At 43.1% G+C, this 20,379-nt stretch overlaps 1 protein-coding gene and 1 long non-coding RNA gene across 2 annotated transcripts in view; one reads left to right on the forward strand and one right to left on the reverse strand.

Moving 5' to 3' along the window:
* The first annotated feature begins 863 nt into the window (after positions 1-863).
* Positions 864-20,299, forward strand: RAB5B (RAB5B, member RAS oncogene family). Its single transcript, XM_012753179.2, has 6 exons — positions 864-955; positions 13,564-13,818; positions 16,150-16,301; positions 16,571-16,693; positions 17,245-17,338; positions 17,674-20,299. The coding sequence occupies exons 2-6, from the start codon at positions 13,656-13,658 to the stop codon at positions 17,787-17,789; spliced, it is 648 nt and encodes a 215-aa protein (XP_012608633.1). The 5' UTR covers positions 864-955; positions 13,564-13,655; the 3' UTR covers positions 17,790-20,299.
* LOC142873373 (uncharacterized) overlaps positions 4,826-20,379 on the reverse strand; it is a 51,952-nt gene continuing 36,398 nt past the window's right edge. Inside the window, exons 6-8 of the long non-coding RNA XR_012921449.1 lie at positions 13,285-13,465; positions 6,082-6,217; positions 4,826-5,009 (exon numbers count right to left, since the gene is read on the reverse strand). This is a non-coding gene — a long non-coding RNA (uncharacterized LOC142873373). The remainder of the gene's footprint in view (positions 5,010-6,081; positions 6,218-13,284; positions 13,466-20,379) is intronic.

Raw genomic sequence — 20,379 nt, forward strand, 5'->3', positions numbered from 1 at the left:
CATGCATAGAAAGCAATAGTTACAGAATTTAAGTGTTAGAAAGGATGCATTCACAGTAAGCTCGCTGATTTTCCTTTTTGTTGCATATCACAAAGTTTTCTGAAGATTCTTTTACTCATATTTGCATACGATTCAGAAAATATCAATTGTCTATGAAAAATTATTATGAAGAGCTAAAGCATCTCCAAGCTACCACTTTTTGTAGTTTCCATTGTCTCACTTCACCAAGAAACAGCTCAGACCGGGCCACCCCAAAAACTCCTGTCCTCTGAAGCCTCACTAAAAGGAGGAAGCACTGACGTAAGGGTTACTAAAAATCCCAGGCTCCGGATCCCTAGGAGAGGTATTTCCCTTTATGCCCACAAATCTGTCATGGAGGGCGGGGCAATAGAGGCAGCCCCCGCCAAATCCAGGGGGAGGGGCAAAGGTCCGTAGCGGCCTTCCAAACACTTCTTTTAACCCCGCCTTGACTGCCAGTCAAGTCCTGAATTTTTGCAGTACTGGTTAAAGTTTCAGTTTGACCCGCCTCCATCACTCACCTGATTAGATGTTTATGAGTCAAAAGGCGGGGGTCATGGGGTGTCGAGATTTTATTGGTTGATACGTACGCCTGTCAACGGTGTACCGCCCCCTGTTTCCAGGAGCTCGCTTTTTAATGGCTTCTCACCTTGTCCATCTTCAAGCTTTCTCTCCATCTATTGGCTTGGGGCCCCGCCCGTCCAGTCCCTTGCTCGTGCTTGTTGGTGACAGCGCCCAAGAAACCCGCCTTTCTCCAGAGGATTGGCGGATGAGTGCACATCTAGCCCACCCTCGATAGTAGGCGGGTAATCGAGCTATTGGCTGGAGCCCCCGCCCAGGACGAGGAGAAGAAGGAGGGGCAGGAGGGTTTGGTTGAGCTGCAGCTGTTTGTCTGTTCGACACAGGCTTGGGGCCGACGGGGGAGACGGAGCCCCAGGTACCGAGCTGATGGAGCCCAAAGGGCTGGGGCAGAGGCGCCCAGGAGATGAGAATGGCCTGACCTGAGAGCAGAGGCGGGTCTAGGCCTAAGCAAGGGGTTAGAGTGGTCTGCTGGAGAGGGGACAAGGGGGCCGGGCCCCGGCAGGCCTAATGGGGGCGCTGAGGAGGGGACCGGGCGGGCTGGGACCCCGAAGTTGGTGAGTCGGGGAGGCGGCTGGGTTCTGGCGGCGGCTGGGCTGGGGGCTGGGCGCCGAAGGCCCGGAGCTTGTGTGAGGGCAGGGGCAGGCCTCATTAAGCAGCGCTGAAGAGGGAGGAGCTGGGGAAAGGGACGGGGCAGCGGGTGAGGTAAGCCCATTTGCCGGGAGGCGAGGAGGGGTCAAACCTGCCGCCAGGGCCCTGAGGATAACCGGGGCTGGGTCTATGGAGAGTTGTCTAATTGGAAGGGCCTGAGAAGGGTTTTCAGTTGGGTAAAAGGCATTATTCAGGGAAATGGCTATTATAAAAACTAAAGGGCTGTAGTGTTCAGAGGGATTTGGGTTAGTGAGGGAGAACTGGAGAAAACGAAGAAAGCCTTACTAATATAGAAGACTAAGGTAGTTGATGAAATGGAAGCAGGGCCTGGTATCAGTTATGGGCCCTTTTGGGAATGCTGAAGGGTGGGCTAGACTAGAGGCTCTTCGTCAGGAGTACCCACTCTTGTTCCCTTTAGTGTTTAGATGTGGTAATTTGAAGTTTTTTGGTACTCCCAGGGTAGGAATGAATATGAAAGTAAATTAATTTTTTTCTATGACTGTCGGCTGCTCCAAACTCAGCCCTTGCACTTTTTCTTGACCTCGTAGCTGGGTATACTGTTTCATGTCCTGAGAAGTTAGACTTGAAGGATGTTTTGTCCACTTTGCCACTTAATGTGGTCTATAGTGAATACCATATCTCTGACTTAGAGGTGGGGAATGATTTCGTTATCTGCACAGGAAAGGGAGCTTTGAGATCCTCAGACATGAAGAGATCTTCTTAACCTTAGTTGGTGAAACTTTTGTGGTATTTCCCAGGCAGTTAATGGAGTTAGCCAGGCCTGGATCTATGAGGTGATATCACTGAGGAAGAGATTTGGGGAAGGGTGAGAAATTTCATTCCAAAAGGTTGGCATCACCCCTTGTTCTTTGTCAACTTCTCCAGGAGCCTAGATTTCTCTGCTGTTAGAAAGTTATGTCAAACTGTGAGGTATCTGGGGAAGGGTATGAATGGCAAAAAGAAGATCAATTACTAAACCTGAGGAGTAGATAGAGTTCTCTCCTCCCCATATATTTTTGACAGTCTGCTAACCTTAGTCCCCCATAGCTTGGAGTGGAGCCTATTGGATTGTCCTGAATTATACTTCTTCCTTTTTCCCTTCTATACCAATGTCTTTTATCACTACATTTCTTAATTACAAAAATAATATGTACATATTTACAAATATTTAAACTGTACAGAAGTATAAAAAGTGTAAATCCTCCCACACATACATACCTCGCTCGTTATATTTCATTTAAGAAAGTCAGGGATGAGAAACAGCAGATCAGACCAATCTTGCTTTGCTTTGGGGGATGTGCCACCCAAAGGCAATTAATTCTGTTTTCATGTTCTCACCAAATTCTAGTCTTTCATTTTTTCCACAATTTTTCTTTCTGTGATGATACTCTGTTTTTTATTATGTTCCTTTCATAGTTCATTTTGTCCTCTATCAAATTCAGAAAGCAGAGGGTTGTACTATGGATTGTCATTCACCTTCTTTAGTACACAAACACACACACACCCTAGTTGTGTGTTGGATATCCTAGGAAATGCCCAAAAAGATAGACAAAACTCTTCTTTTTTATGGGTAGGAAAGAAACATTACGGTGAATCAAATTATTGCCATCTCTGCTAAAGTGAGGAATTTGTGACCTCTAGAGTCAGTACAGCTGGGGCAGTTCATACTACCACCTGATTAATTGAATTTGTCTCTACTGGCTTTAGAAATCGTCTGATGTCCAGGCGTCCTCAAACTGTGACCCTCGGGCCACATGTGGGTGCTTTTGCCCATTTTTTTTTTACTTCAAAATAAGATCTGTGCAGTGTGCACAGGAATTTGTTCATAGTTTTTTTTAAACTATAGTCCGGCCCACCAGCGGTTTGAGGGACAGTAAACTGGCCCCCTGTTTAAAAAGTTTGAGGACCCCTAGCCTTTGCATAGTATCCATCAGAAACCTCAATTGTTGTCTCTCCAAGGAACTTCTCTTACCTACAAAGCCAGCCCTAGAGAAAATTGTGTAGGGGTATGTGTGTGTATGTTTTAATCCTTTCTGGTCTTTGCCATTTTCTAACCCCTAGTCATATCCTGTCCATTTCTTATGTGCATCCTTTTGTGGTTTTTCTACCTTCCCCTTGATCAAGCTTACCTTCAAGAAAGAATCTGCTCCATACTAAGGTATAAATAACATATACTCACTTAAAGTATTCATTCTTTCAAGGGTTTTTACATCTTAAGAGGGAACTAAGGAGTGAAATTATCAATATGGAATTTCAAACATAGACTCTTATTTGGAGAGGGCTCTCCTATTGCCCTTGAAGTCATACCTCATGTCTTTTTTTTTTTTTTTCTGGACAGTCCCTAATGCAGAACATACCTCATATCTTCTAACTATTATTTTACCTAGGAACAAGGATTGCTCTTCTATACTTTGTGTGCACTGATATAAACTTGACTTCTGAGAAGGAGGCATAGGGTGGGAGAAGCAAGTATATAGTTTGCTCCTTAATCCTAAAGCATTTCAAATTGGAAAGTAACCAAAGTGTGAGACAATGAACTTAAAATAAGGAAACCCTTTGAGAGGAAGGATACCATAAAACCCTGCATATTACACTCCCATTTCCCACAAATATTTTAGGAAAAATTTAGTCATTGACTGAACAGTAATGAAGCTGAATAAGGAGCCACCCAGGTGAGTAAAGTGTGGACAGATTTCTGGGCAAGGTTGTAGATTCTGTTTAGGGGCAGTAGGTACATTTTCAGAGTTTCTTCTGGCTCTGTGGCTCTTTCTTGTGTTTCTCAAGACATAAATTAATATATTATGATCCAAAGCTTTTTGACCACTTAACATTAACTGAAAATTCAGGGAACTTTGTTTTTAGCTATAATTGCCTCAGTGTTTGGGTGGGAGGGCCACATATTGGGTGTGATTAGGCCATCTGAGGCATAGTACCAGGTGACAGGAAAAGCAGTTAGCCCATGTGAGTTGCAACAGTACCTTGTGGGCTGAGTCCCAAGGGGACCCTCCATCCAAGGGAGATCACAAAGAGGCCAAGGTGAGAATTGGTTCTCAGGCCTATTAAAAACATTCCCAAATGGAACTGAGTAAGATCTATCCAGATGGCACGGAAGGGGAGGAGCTGATTGGGAAGCAGCATTACTTACCTTTAATTAATTTAGGGAGAACCTGTTAGGGACTGGGCATTGTGCTCTGCTCTGAAGACTTAAGATGACATAAAAATAAAATAGTCCCACTTTTTAAGAAGTTCATAGTTGGGCAGACAGATACAATTATTCATATAATGTGATAAATGCGATGATAGACAGACATACATTCACAATACTATGGGACCATACGGGACACTAAAAGATGCAATGATGCATTCTACTGGGGTGAAAGGATAATTACTCAACTTCACAGAAGTAATATTTGAGCTTGGCTTTATGAGATACCTTAGGATTTTGCTAGGCAGACAAAGTAGGGAAGGACATTCCATTCTTTCCTAGGTCAATAATAGGGAGTTTGTACTACTATACTGGTAAGAGATAAGTATGCATTTTGCCTCTTGGAGAAATATAAGGGAGAGGGCGACGGAATTGGAAGGACTCTCATTTAATTCAGTGACTCATTGGATAACATTGGATCAACACAATGAAAGAAGCCAGGTTTGGTGCTGTGAGCCTGTATTCCCAGCTATTCAGGAGGCTGAGGCAGGAGGATCAATTGAGCCCAGGAGTTTGAGAGTTTGAGACCAGCCTGGGCAACATAGCGAGACTTTGTCTATTAAAAACAAAACAACAACAACAAAATACCCACGATGGATGAAAGAGCTGAGTCAAGTAGTGGAACTGTCAGTTCAAGATTTTGGTGAGTTAGGTCTAAACAAAGTTGGAGGGGAGATGAAGCGTATTTACTGGTTTCTGCCCTTTCTTCCCTACTTAGTAAATCTGTCACATTAATCCCAAGGCCCACTGAATCCTGCACAAGTAACCATTGCCTCCCATTGAATTGCTTCTATTCCAACTGTCCTGGCAGGAGTTGGTCAAGACCTTCTAGAGAGTAGTAATGATGAATTAATTGTTCTGTCAGAAGGATATGGGACTGGATCCCAGTTCCCAGGGAAGGTCTGGGTCTTCCTAACTTGTGTTTAGTCTCAAAGCAAGTAATCACCTAAACTGAATAAAGGCAGAAACTATCCAATCTAACCTCTTGTTCCAATCCTGGTGCCTTCCTCAGAATTCATTTCCTGCTTCCTTAAGAGGTGTAATGGTATAAAAGAGGCAGGAGTACTTAACTAGGAGTCCTATATTTGCTACTTAGCTGACTATGTGGTAACACCTGACAAGTTGACTAATTTTATGTGCCTTGGTTTCCTCCTGTAAAATATGGAAACTAGACTAAATGACCTCTAGACTGGCTCTTATCTGGTTAACTGACCTTAAAGGGCTGACATTTGGGACTGGGTTAGATTTCAGTGGCTATCTATACTGGGAACTCAGTCTCTGTTGATAAGTGATAAACTTTTGGAAGCTTCATATGTATTTGGTATGGGAACCCAAAGCTAGCAAGTAGCAGGGGGGCTGAGGAATGAAGTCTTGCTCTAGCTGGGATTGGCAGGCTAAGGACCTTTTTTGTTATGCCTACTTGCCTGTGCTGCTTGGGAGAGCTGCCTACACTAAAGAACATCCTCCAACCCAAACCCCCATCCCCTGTGGGCTGACCTGTGGTCAGGCCTCAATCTTCCCTAGTTAATGGATCATTTGATAAGCCATTCTTGTGGAGCTGTACTTCTAAGGGAAGTTAAATTGGATTTCTTCTCTTCTGAGCTGAAAGGGTTAAAGGGAAGACTAACCTGCTCAATCTTCCTTTTGTTGCCACAGGTGTGAAGGTAATACTCATGATATCACTTGACTGGTTTGCTTTGGTTTATTTTTTTGCTTTTCGAATGGGTCATTAGCCATTGTCAGCTCTTGGCAAGAAGATCACCACTAGAACAGGGAAGAAATCAATTGATTCTTAGATGTATTATTTCGTTTCTGTACCTCTGATCTTTTGAGAGTCTACTGCATTAAGAAATAACATTATAAACATGAAATTAAAGATGAAGGCTTAGAGATGGGTAGCCCATCAATTACTATAAACAGGGAAGGTCTTTTTTTTATTTTTTGAGACAGAGTCTCACTCTGTTGCCCAGGCTCGACTGAGTGCCATGGCATCAGCATAGCTCACAGCAACCTCAATCTCCGGGGCTCAAGCGATCCTACTGCCTTAGCCTACCAAGTAGCTGGCACTACAGGCATGCACCACCATGCCCAGCTAATTTTTTCTCTATATATTTTTAGTTATCCAATTAATTTCTTTCTATTTATAGTAGAGACGGGGGTCTCGCTCTTGCTTAGGCTGGTTTCGAACTCCTGACCTTGAGCAATCTGCCCGCTTTGGCCTCCCAGAGTGCTAGGATTATAGGCATGAGCCACTGTGCCCGGCCTAAGATACATTCTTGAGGTTACATATTAGGGTAGTCTTTTCTAACTCAGTAATTACTAATCTCTGACAATCAATCCAAGATTGTTTAGTAGTAAGAAAGTTTGCTGATGGCCGGGCGAGGTGGCTCACACCTGTAATCCTAGCACTCTGGGAGGCTGAGGCATGAGGATCGCTCAAGGTCAGGAGTTCGAAACCAGCCTGAGCAAGAGCGAGACCCCGTCTCTACTAAAAATAGAAACAAATTAATTGGACAACTAAAAATATATAGAGAAAAAAATAGCTGGGCATGGTGGGGCATGCCTGTAGTCCCAGCTACTTGGGAGGCTGAGGCAGAAGGATCACTTGAGCCCAGGAGTTTGAGATTGCTGTGAGCTAGGCTGACGCCATGGCACTCTGTAGCCTGGGCAACAGAGTGAGACTCTATCTAAAAAAAAGAAAAAAAAAGTAAGTGTGTTGACTGTGTCTGGGCTCTGACTTGACTTTCTGTCTGTGGGGTTTAGGGACACGGATTTTGCAACCTAAGTGTGTCTGTGACTGTTTCCTATCTTCATACTCCCCCAATCTCTTGCTGTTTTCCCAGGCTTCAAGTGATGTGTTTAGCCATGAGAATTCAGTCCATAACTCCCGTGTTTTCATATTGTAGAATAGTAACATTGAAGCTTAATCTGCCCCTTGGATCAGGCTGAAATATGTAAAAATGTGAGAGACTAAGTCAAAACTAGTAACTTTTCCTATGTTTCGTGAAAGTGTAGTATATGTATGTCATCTAAAGAATATTTGATCAGCTAGCTTATCATTAGTGTCTTTTTTTCCTATTTTTGTCATCTGTTTTTTGTTTTAAAGTTTAGCATTATGATGGCCTATCTTTTCCTGTGAGACAGTGTATATGAAGTACCACATAAATATATATATATATATATATTTTTTGAGATAGAGTCTCACCCTGTTGTCCGGACTTGAGTGCTGTGGTGTCAGCTTAGCTCACAGCAACGTCAAACTGCTGGACTCAAGCAGTCTTTCTGCCTCAGCCTCCCAAGTAGCTGGGACTACAGGCATATCCTACCATGCCTAGCTTATTTTTTCTGTATATTTTTAGTTGTCCAGCTACTTTCTGTTTTTAGTAAAGACGGGGTCTCGCTCTTGTTCAGGCTGGTCTTAAACTCCTGACCTTGAGTGATCCTCATGCCTCAGCCTCCCAGAGTGCTAGGATTACAGGCATGATTCACCATACCCATCCCACATAAATATCTTTTTATTTATTTTTTGTTGTTTTTTGTTGTTGTTGTTGTTGTTGTTGTTTTTTTTTTGAGACAGAGTCTCGCTTTGTTGCCCAGGCGTCAGCCTAGCTCACAGCAACCTCAAACTCCTGGGGTGGAGCAATCCTTCTGCCTCAGCCTCCCGAGTAGCTGGGACTACAGGCATGTGCCACCATGCCCGGCTAATTTTTTTTTATATATATATCAGTTGGCCAATTAATTTCTTTCTATTTATAGTAGAGACGGGGTCTCGCTCTTGCTCAGGCTGGTTTTGAACTCCTGACCTTGAGCAATCCGCCCGCCTCGGCCTCCCAAGAGCTAGGATTACAGGCGTGAGCCACCGCGCCTGGCCCTTTTTATTTATTTTTTTATGTTTATTTATTTTTTTCGAGACAGAGTCTTGCTTTGTTGCCCAGGCTAGAGTGAGTGCCATGGCATCAGCCTAGCTCACAGCAACCTCAAACTCCTGGGCTCAAGCAATCCTACTGCCTCAGCCTCCCAAGTAGCTGGGATTATAGAAATGCGCTACCATGCCCAGCTAATTTTTTCTATATATATATTAGTTGTCCAATTAATTTCTTTCTGTTTATAGTAGAGACGGGGTCTCGCTCTTGCTCAGGCTGGTTTTGAACTCCTGACCTCGAGCAATCCGCCTGCCTTGGCCTCCCAGAGTGCTAAGATTACAGGCGTGAGTCACCACGCCCAGCCTGTTTTTATTGTATTTTATTTTACTTATTTCTTCTTTTTTCTTACAGTATGTGACTTTCAACCCAGTATACAGAACTTTGGAAGTGAATTCAAATTGTGGTCTTTGCTGCTTTCACCAACACCCTTTCTTTCCCAAAGATTCCCACTGATAAGGAAGGAGGCTCAGAAAGGCAAAAAGAGTAGCCTGTGATCACAGTGGTTAAGTGGCAAGGCAGGGAATGGAACTCAGACTTGCCTGATTCCAAAGGCCTTACCACTACATAAAATTGTTTCTGTCTTAGTTGGCTCTTCCCACTTTCATGATTGCTCCCTAACCATAGTAGTAGGGTTGGGGAATCCTCTGACCTCTCTAGAACTTGTCATTCAGCCTTCATCTGAATTTTAGTATTAACTGTAGCTATAGGCTGTCCAGAGACTGACTTCCTTCCATCCCTACTAATGCATCTTTCAGCATCAGGCCTCTCCAAAGCAGTGTTTTTTAAACTTTTTTTGATCAAGACTCATAGTAAAAAAATAAAATAAAATTTATGTCATAAATTGATGTGTGTAAAATACACATACAAGTGAAACATTTTTCACAAAATGATTTTTTTTTTTTGAGACAGGGTCTCACTGTTACTGGGCTGCAACGCAGTGGCATCATCATAGCTCACTACAACCTCAAACTCCCAAGCGTAGGTGATCCTCCTTCCTCAGCCTCCCAAATAACTAAGACTGCAGGCATGTGTCACCAAGCCCAGCTAATTTTTCTATTTTTTTGTAGAGATGAGGTCTTGCTATGTTGCCCAGGCTAGTCTCTAACTCCTGGGCTCAAGCAATCCTCCCACCTTTGCCTCCAAAAGTGCTAGGATTGTAGGCCTGACCACCAGGCCCACTGTCAAAATGATTGTTATGTTTACTGTTTGCCATGTACTTGATATTTCTTGTTCTGTATCTTTTTTTTTAATAACTGATGACGATCCACCAAGTGATTTTAAGGTCACTATTGGCTTACAGCCCACAGTTTGAGAAACATGACTCTAAAAGTTTGAGGATGAAGAACAACTAAAGAACTGCAACTGATGGTTAAGAGGCTAATTAATACTGACTCTCATAGTAATGGTTCCTAGAATTTTGGATTTCATGGACCAATTAATTTAAATTTGGAGGTTTTAATTTTTCTTTTAGAAAACTATTTTTTAAAATATATTCCCTGTTTAAAAAGAAAGAATTGTGTAGAATAAAATATCGGACTCCTTCACATACTTTCTGGCACAATCCCACTCTCCTTAGAAATTACCACTGTTAACAGGCAGGTATGTTTTCTTACAAACCTTTTTCTGTGAATTTTGTTTTGTTTTGCAGAAATAGGATCCAACTGTGTTTTGTTCAACAACTTTTTTTTTAACTTAAAAATAGGTCTTTTTTTTGGATACAGAGTCTCACTTCATTGCCCTGAGTAGAGTGCCATGGCATCAGCCTAGCTCATAGCAACCTCAGACTCCGTTGCTCAAGTGATCCTCCTGCCTCAGCCTCCTGAGTAGCTGGGACTATAGGCGCACACCATGACGACTGGCTGATTTTTCTATTTTTAGTAGAGACAGGATCTTGCTCTTGCTCAGGTTGGTCTCAAACTGCTTCGCTCAAGCAGTCCTCCTGCCTCGGCCTCCCAGAGAGCTAGGACTGCAGGTGTGAACCACTGCGCCCAGCCAACAATAGGTCTTAGAGGTTTTTCCAATATATGTATTATAAACATATATATATATAATCACACCTTATCCTTCCAGAGAAAATTGATACACTAAGAAAGTGTGAAGTTAGAAATCTCATAATTAAAGATACTCTTTTAAATTCAATAAATTTAGCATTGTGAAAAACTTGCTATATCATCTTTATTTTGATCAATTCATGATAGATCAGTGAAAACTTAATCATAAAATGGTACATGTATATCTGAATGTTTGGGATTCACTGGCTCAGGGGACTACAGAATACCCAGTATCTGTGGTCCCCACCCCCTGGGCCACTGGTCTGTGGCCTGTTAGGAACCAGGCAGCACAGCAAGAGGTGAATGGCAGGTGGGTGGGGAGTGGTATAGGCAGTAAACGGCAGGTGAGCAAGCAAAGCTTCATCTCTATTTACAGCTGCTCCCCATGTTCCCATCACCGCATAAGCTCCACCTCCTGTTAGATCAGCAGTGGCATTAGATTCTCATAGGAGAACGAACCCTGCTGTATACTTTGCATGAGAGGGATCTAGGTTGGGTAGTTCTTATGAGAATCTAATGCTTGATGATCTGAGGTGGAGCAGAGGCAGTGATGCTAGTGTGGAGGGGCAGCTGCAAATACAGATTAACATTTGTAACCTAAACATTTGTACCCCCATAATATGCTGAAATTTAAAAAAAATTAAAAAAAACATTAGAGTAAGTTTGCACAATAAATATGATGCACTTGAATCATCCTAAAACCATTCCCCCAAGACCTCCCCCCATCTGTGGAAAAATTGACTTCCATGAAACCAGTCCCTGGTGCTAAAAAGGTAGGATCAGAGTAATTTGTCACATTCTTCTGTATTAATCTAGTCTACTTTGGGACTTTAAGTTCTCACCTGTCTCATTTCTTGCTAACTTCCTCTTTACCCTTTTGTTTTTTCTGTCTTTTTCTTTCTTATACCTCTTTCATATCATGGTTGCTTTTTAGGAATATATTGATAACTCATATTGAGATATCCTTTAATATATTAACTTGATCTTTTCTGGATCATCAAAAACAGGGCCACGAAATAACAATACGTAGCTATTATTTATTAGCACTATGTTAAATGCATCTTTAACTTACTCCTCATAGCTACTCTATGAGGGTGGCATTTTTCCATTTCACAAAGGTGGAAGGTAAGGCTCAAAGAGGTAGAGAAATTTTCTTGATGTAGTATTAATTAGTAGCTTAATATTTACTTAGCACTTCATATCAAATACTTAAGTTCTTTGCATATATTATTTAATCCTTACAACACTCTTATGAAGTAGGTGCTTATAAGGCTGTTATCCCATTTTACAGATGAGGAAACAAATGTACATATATATATTTAACTTTCCCCAAGGGTCACAGCTAAGAAGTAGAACTGGAAAACATACCCAGAGAAGTAGACTCCAGAATTGGACTTTATTTGTCTGCATTGCCTCTTGTATGATATTCTGTCTTTACTACCTAGTAAGTAGGATTGCTGAGATTGTAAACCTCAATTGAACTCCAAACCCACTAACTAGACTGACAAAATAATGTTTCCCGACATATGCCATAAGACTAAAATGCCTGTGGAGTCTCTATGATCAATTTTGGAAAAGGGAAAGATTAATTTGAACAAAGTACAATTCCAGCAATGCTTAGGTTTTAGAGAGAGGTTTTTGCATGCTCTGCCTGTAATAACTACTCTTTGAATTTCATAGCTCCTTTCCCTTAAGGGTCATGATGATCAAATATAGTCAGGTTTGGATGATTAGAATCTCAAAAGTCCCAACTTTTCTCTCTCTATTCCCTCCCTCATGGGCAGCTTTCTTAGCCCTCTTAGAAGGTAGAGGAGTTGATTCAGTGTATTCTTTCATCAAATATTAATTGCTTGCAGACTTATCTCCTATGCCATCCTCTGGAGATGCCTATGTGTGTTTAGAAGGTATACATATCTTTCTCTGCCTCTAATGTGGAAGGCTATAGTTTTTAGGCCCCTTTGGTGTGGAAGGCAACCTTAATCCCTAGGCACTGGCAAGACAGCTGCAAGTTGAGAGTAAGTCAAGCTCATTCTCAGACTTGATAGACTTTCAGTCCTAGAGAGGTGGCAGAAACAAAGTGAAAGAGTTGATACTGAATGTGATCTGTTGGTTGTATTTCTCTCTTCACTTTTGCCAGAAATGAGAAAGGATAGATTTTCTGGCAATAGGACTCTGATTAAATCTTCAGAAATTTCTTGTTAGAAAGATTGATCAAAAAAAAAAAAAAAAGAAGGCCAGGCGTGGTGGCTCACATCTGTAATCCTAGCACTCTGGGAGGCCGAGGCGGGTGGATTGTTCAAGGTCAGTAGTTCGAAACCACCCTGAGCGAGACCCCGTCTCTACTAAAAATAGAAAGAAATTAATTGACCAACTAAAAATATATATACAAAAAATTAGCCGGGCATGGTGGCGCGTGCCTGTAGTCCCAGCTACTTGGGAGGCTGAGGCAGGAGGATCACTTGAGCCCAGGAGATTGAGGTTGCTGTGAGCTAGGCTGACGCCACGGCACTCACTCTAGCCTGGGTAACAAAGTGAGACTCTGTCTCAAAAAAAAAAAAAAAGAAAGATTGGTCATATAGGAAGGATACAGAACCGGAAGCTACCCCTCTACCCTTAGGAGGGGTGACTCTTATCCCATATCCCTAGAGTTCCTCTCTTACTTTAAGAAAGAGCTTGAAAAAAGAAAAGGAAAAAAAGAGTACAGCACTAGGATACCAAGAAGATACTCGGATCTAGGGTACTTGTGGGTGGATCTGAATATTCTTAGGCCAACTGAGGGTTGATCAATATGCTGTGACTCAAAAAAAATTATTTTTTAAAGATCTGGTGGGGAATTGATGGGGGATTAAAAACTCACAGTTTTCAGTCTTTCCATTTCAGCTCTTTTGACAGTTAGAGATTATGTGATAAGGCAAACTCCACTTCAGAAGCAGTTCTTACTTTACTGTTCCCCACTCTTACCACTGGGTATCAGCTGTCTGAGAACTTCTCAGAAGTATAACCTTTCAATGATGGATGATTACAAGAGCTATGTCCTCCTAGGAGCAAGGAAATGAAGAGATTCTGACCTTCCTTTAAAAAGCAATTGCAGCTTCAATGGACCTATGTTTAATTTTACCCGTTTTTTCCCTTGCAGGACTGTTGAAGCCTGGAAGTCCCCTCCCCTTCCCCCTCCCCCCTTTGCGGCATCCCCCTCCCTCTACCCTTTCCCACTCTGATAATCTGGCCATGACTAGCAGAAGCACAGCCAGGCCCAATGGGCAGCCCCAGGCCAGCAAAATATGCCAGTTCAAATTGGTCCTGCTAGGAGAATCTGCAGTGGGGAAGTCAAGCCTGGTATTACGTTTTGTCAAAGGGCAGTTCCATGAGTACCAGGAGAGTACCATTGGAGGTGAGTACCTTAGGAAAAGAAGAGGTTCAGTATTTGATAAGGCTTTCTTTTTTCTTTCTTTTTTTTTTTAAGAGACAAAGTCTTGCTCTGTTGCCCAGGCTGGTATGCAGTAGTGTGATCATAGCTCACTGAAGCCTTAAACTCCTAGGCTCAAGCAGTCCTTCCACCTCAGCCTCCTGAGTAGCTGGTACTATAGGCACGCACCACCTCACTCAGCTAATTTTTTTTAAAAAAATCTTTTGTAGAGACAGGGTCTCGCTGTTTTGCCCATACTGGTCTCAAACTCCTGACCTCAAGCAATCCTCCCAAGGTGCTAGGCTTAATTAGGCCCAATCCTCCTTGGACTCCTAAGGTGCTAGGCTTATAGGCCCAAGCATCTGCACCAGGCCTGATGAGGCTTTTGAAAGGAGATTTAGGACATGATTGTGGAGCTGGCCCTCTTAGACTCATTCTTTCCCCCTGGGAATGGAAACTCTAGATAAAAACTAAAGAAATGATTTTTTTAAAAAGGAAAAAAAATACTACCATAATGCCAAAAAGCAGAAATATGTGCATCCTCTTGCTTCCTAGAAGAGAGTTTGACCTTTGCACACAAAGAAAATTACTAATTTTTTTTATCTGTCTTCTCCCACTCTGTCTTCTTAAATCCTAATGAAGTCAGTTGACTATCATCTTGAGCAGATAAAAGTTGGTTTGGAGCTATGATTCATTATTAAAGATACACATCAGAATTACCTGAGGAGCATTTTCAACCTATGCATACTTGGGCTGTACTGTAGGTCTACTGATTAGTATTGGAGGTGGGTAAGGTTGGTGGCAGTGGCACAGGCATATGTGTTTGGGAAAACTCTTTAGGTAATTCTGATGTACATATCTGGTAAAATAAAGGCTAGAACTATACAACATATAATGGGCATTTGCTTTTCCCTCCTTTGCTACTTACTCTCTGCCATTATCCCCAAATAGGGTGCTAATTCAATAAAGGATCTTTTATGAGAACTCCCATATTATTCCTTCCCCCTTTTATTAGTCAGCTTGGGAATGTGCTCCTGAACCTACAGCAGATAGAGACTAGGTCTTGCTATGATACCCAGGCTAGGCTTGAACTCCTGGGCTCAAGCGATCCTCCAGCCTCAGCCTCTGAAGTAGCTGGGATTACAGGTGCCTGCCACTGTGCTCAGCTAATTAATTCTTGATATGACTTTTATCAGAAGTTTAGTGTTTATGTCATTGTTTGTTATTCCTCTGTTTTGGATGGAGGAAGGATAACTCTGGTATAAATGCCAGTTCTTCTCTCTATCCCTCTTAGTTTCTTTTGTGTGTGTTTGTGTCAGAGTCTCACTCTGTTGCCTGGGCTAGTGGCGTCAGCCTAGCTCACAGCAACCTCAAACTCCTGGGCTCAAGCAATCCTTCTGCCTCAGCCTCCCGAGTAGCTGGGACTACAGGCATGCTCCACCATGCCCAGCTAATTTTTTCTATATGTTTTTATTTTTTTTTTATTTTTTTCTTTTTTTCTTTTTTTAACTTTCCTCTTCTACTGGATCTATATGTTTTTAGTTGGCCAATTAATTTCTTTCTATTTTTAGTAGAGACGGGGTCTCATTCTTGGTCAGGCTGGTTTTGAACTCCTGACCTTGAGCTATCCTCCTGCCTTGGCCTCCCAGAGTGCTAGGATTACAGGTGTGAGCAACTGCGCCCTGCCCTACCTTAGTTTCTTTTTTTTTTTTTTTTTTTTAGCACTCCCCACCCCCTCTTTTTTTTTTTTTGAGACAGAGTCTTGCTTTGTTGCCCAGGCTAGAGTGAGTGCCATGGCATCAGCCTAGTTCACAGCAACCTCAAACTCCTCGGCTTAAGCAATCTTGCTGCCTCAGTCTCCCAAGTAGCTGGGACTACAGGCATGCACCACCATGCCCGGCTAACTTTTTCTATATATGTTAGTTGTCCAATTAATTTCTTTCTATTTATAGTAGAGACGGGGTCTCGCTCTTGCTCAGGCTGGTTTCGAACTCCTGAACTCGAGCAGTCTGCTCACCTCGGCCTCCCAGAGTGTTAGGATTACAGGCGTGAGCCACCTCGCCCAGCCCCCCCTTAGTTTCTGATGTGCCCGGTCCCTGAGCCAGAGAAACTTTTGGCAGGGAGGACTTACCCAAGGGTGGGCTTAATCCTGGTTCCAAGACTTATGTGTAAAGAGAATGCTGAACCATTTCCTGTAGCTGAGTAGCCTGGGTGGTGACTGGTCTTAGAGTGAGAGTAGAGATATTTTGAAGGGGTGTGGGTGTTCCCATTCATCCTCCCACTTACAATTTCTTCCCTCCATTCTCTTATCCACAGCGGCCTTTCTCACCCAGTCCGTTTGTCTAGATGACACAACAGTCAAGTTTGAGATCTGGGACACAGCTGGGCAGGAGCGATACCACAGCTTAGCCCCTATGTACTATAGGGGTGCCCAGGCTGCAATCGTGGTTTATGACATTACTAATCAGGTAAGTGGGCTAAGAAGACTGTTCTTGCTTATATGTATAGGAATTAAATTAGGTGGGGGAGAGAAAACAGGTTCTGGAAATAGCAAGTTAGCATACAAATTATCCTTTCAAATGCCAAGAAGACAGAGATAATGAATTATTGGAGACCCATGGTTTCAATAAGGAAAGGCCACTGAGAAGAGGTAAATTTTAAGACTACGTTTTAAAGGTGGTAGATGTATATTGGCAGTCATTACAAACTACCCATTCTCTTCCTCATGTTTTCCTAGGAAACCTTTGCCCGAGCAAAGACATGGGTAAAGGAACTACAGCGACAGGCAAGTCCCAGCATCGTTATTGCCTTGGCAGGGAACAAAGCTGACCTGGCCAACAAGCGCATGGTGGAGTATGAAGTAAGATGGCCCATAGAGTCCCTCTCTAACACACTCCCTCTGTACTTGGGGCCTCTTTTTTTCCAAACCAGTCCTCTTTGAAAACCTCATCTAAGGACATTCATTGTCTCATTCCCCAGTTCTACACCAAGTTAAATACAGCAACACTGTGACCCTAATGACAGCCAGGAGATTTTAGAGGAGTCAGAAGAAAATTCCAGAGCAGAGGGGTAGGGAAGTACCAGCTGTGGGGGTACCAGTGTGAAAACAGGAAGGAGGGAGCAATTAAATTTGAGGTAAGGGACCATTCAAGTGTCAGAATCCAAAAGCCCCCCCCCCATCAATTTACCCTCTCCCCCATAATTAAGATTCCTGACATCTGTTTGTGGGGGCTGAGTGGACATGGGTTTATCTTGAGGGAATTGTCACTAAATTATGGGTCTAGGGCCAGCTGGCTCAAAGGGGCATTAATTAAGGGGTGGGAACCTAGCTCTAGATCCTATATAAGAGTGGAAAGGCAATACTTGTTTCCCTCCTGTATTCTGAGCACCAGTACATCCAACCCCTTGCAGGAGGCCCAGGCATATGCAGATGACAACAGCTTATTGTTTATGGAGACTTCAGCCAAGACTGCTATGAACGTGAATGATCTCTTCCTGGCAATAGGTAAGGTCAGAGCAGCCTGAGAGCTTCCTGTCTTTTTCCCTTAACTATAGGCAAAATCATCACTAACCCAAATCAAGGATACGTGGGAGTGTCTCTTCTTTTAAAAACTTTAGATATATGGAAATAACTTTCTCCTGGGACCTCCATCCTTGGCTGCAGCTTTAGCCCCCTTGTGGTCAATGTAGTTTGCAAGCAATGAACCCTCCCCTCTTCAGAATGTTCTTTTAATCTCTTGAATTTTCCCTTTGCCTCTGCTTTTCTCCCACCCAATAGCCTTTGGGATGGGGGTTGAGTGAAATCTACCATACTTTGTTCCCTTCTCTTTTTATCTCTAGCTAAGAAGTTGCCAAAGAGTGAACCCCAGAATCTGGGGGGTGCAGCATGCCGAAGCCGGGGTGTGGATCTCCATGAACAGTCCCAGCAGAACAAGAGCCAGTGTTGTAGCAACTGAGGGAGTGGCTAGCAGTGAACAAGTATGGAGCTAGCACGACAGCTAAGAAATAACCTCCATCCCCACCCCTCAGCACACAGCCCCTATGGTAACAGCACACTGAGCCCTGGCTCCCAAGGGCTGCCTCCTGACAGCTCCGTCATGGCACTTTTTAACGCTTCAGCAACCAACACCAGGCAGCTGTTGCCACAGGCCTCCTACCCCCTACTCTGGGGCTTGGGGGTCAACTCCCCCCAGGACTTACCTCCCAAAACAAACTTTCTTCACTTTGTATTATAGGTGCAAGACAGTGACCTACTTATCTTTTCTCCTTCTCCCCAGTGTTCCTCCCCATTTTTTCAGAAAACACTTTCGTCTCCTGCCCCTTCCCCTTCCTCTTGGTCAATCCCTGTTCTTGATCCTATTTTCCTCCTCTCCCCAGGATGGAGAAGGTGGTGAACCCAAGAACTGAGGAAGGATGTTTCCAGTTCAGTTACAGTAAAGGGCCCTGGGGGAGAATAAAGCTCAGAGCAGGAGGAAGTAAGGAAACATTTCTTTTTTGTTTTTATTGGGTTGGAGTTTCTCATATTTGAAAACACTGCGGTATCCATGAGTCAGCCTTGTGGAGGGTATTTCTAGGTAGAGGTGAGAATGGGGAGGCAAACTTTCAGGCACCAGGTGGATGTTATGTTGTTAGCTAGCTGGGTGAAGGTGGAGATACAGTGTCAATCTGTGGATCTGGAACTCTTCCAAGGCCCAGTTGGCACAAGGCCTTCACTCTGCCTCTTAGGTTGCTTTTCTCCTATAGTGGGGATTGGACCCCAGAGTCCTCCAAAAAATCTTCACTGGTTGCCTGCGTCTTTGGCTCTGCTGTGATATAATTGGAGGAGGGACCAGTTTCTGACATCCATCCTCTGATTTATACATATGCATGTTCCTCCCTCTGGCCTTTAGATGGTCTCAGCCCCAGCCACCATATCCCCCTGAAGTTTGCACTTTAATTGATGGTAATTCAGTTGGGATATTTGTTTTATGGTGGATTTGATTGATTTACTTGCCCTCCTACCTTTTTTTTTAATTAAATGGGACCTGAGGGGTATATATGAGGTTTTTAGAGGGGCTATGGAGAAAAGTACAAGTGGCAGCTACTCAAGCCCAATCTCCACTATTAGCTTCCTCCAACTCTGATCTTTAACCCTCTATTCTTGCCAACCTAACTCTTGAGTATAGGTTTGCCTTTCCTGGAAAATTAAGCAACTGGGGAGTAGTCTCAGGATAGCATAGGCCAAGGTAGGGTAGTAAAGAGGTCAGGCAAAAGGGAGGAGTTTTCTATTCTTCCCCAGGGTTCACATTCAATTTGATATCCATTACCATGTCTTTTCTACTTCCTTGTAAATAGGTATGATCTTATTCCCACTGTATAGTCTGGTCTGTCCCCTTCCTCCTATCAGGCCTTATTTCTTTCCTTCTTTGTTAGTATCTTGAGTTTAGTCCCTCCATCCGTATCCCCACATGCAACCAGTGGTTTATTCCATGTACCACTAGGGGCTAGTACCACAGAGGCCTCCTTGTAGCCCCCTCATATCATACTACCTGTTCCTGTGAACAGGGAATGACTAGCACTGGAGGTACTTCACAACTGTCTGATATCATTAAAGGACCTTTGTCCTTTCTAAATCTCAAGCCTCTCTTCATATCCCTTATCAGGTGTTTTAGGATGTCTTTGGGAAGCCATCAAGGCAAGAGAGAACTCTAAGTTCTTTCTTGTTCTAGCTCAGAGTTTTGGGAAAGACAGAAGTCACAGTGACCTAGGATTGGAACCTTTTTGCCCTTTTGGCTTACAGACTGCCTTCTGTCCCAGTCCATAAAGCTGAGATACTGAAAGACCCAGCTTAGGTTCTTCCACTTAGGCCTCAATTCCCTTCCTTTTCCAGGGGCAGCCTTAGTTCCCATGGCCCTGAAACATACATACATTTTCCCCTTTCTTTCCCAGAACCCACTAGCCCCCCAAAGCACCCAGTGCTTCCTTTTTACAAGTGGAAGAACTAGGATGGCTCTCTAAGTCTCTTAGAAATGAAGTTCTTTCTCTGTGCAGCTTTCCCCATGGAGCAGGAGTGAAGATATATTATTGCCTTGGGGCTGGGAAACCATTTCCCCGGGCTTTTTCTCCCCTCCCAAACCCCCATAGGAACAGGATTGGCCTTAGCTTCTGGGCCTATCTGCTGCCTTCCCTCTACTTCCTACCAGCTCTTCTGCCTTTGAGCTCTGTTGGGCTTGGAGATCTTTTGTTTTTTATTTACCAGCTCTTCATTTTTTTCTTCTGGTCAGTTTTTTAGGGGGGTGGGGATGTCATGTTTGTTTCTGGTTTTTTTTTTGTTGTTTTCCTTTTTCTTTTTCTTTTTTTTTTTTTTTTTTTGCTTTTAAGAAAGCATTTGCCTTTCTTCCTCTCCCAACATAACAATCGTGGTAACAGAATGCAACTGCTGATTTACCGATGTATTTAATGTAAGTAAAAGAAAGAAAAAAGTGCATTGGAGTGTTGCTTTATTTTTTGCTATTTATCTGTCTCATACTAGAAATTGGAAAAAAGGGCACCCAATGTTTTATTGAA

The sequence above is a fragment of the Microcebus murinus genome, chromosome 10 (genome assembly GCF_040939455.1).
Source record: "Microcebus murinus isolate Inina chromosome 10, M.murinus_Inina_mat1.0, whole genome shotgun sequence".
In the NCBI taxonomy this organism is placed as follows: domain Eukaryota; kingdom Metazoa; phylum Chordata; class Mammalia; order Primates; family Cheirogaleidae; genus Microcebus; species Microcebus murinus.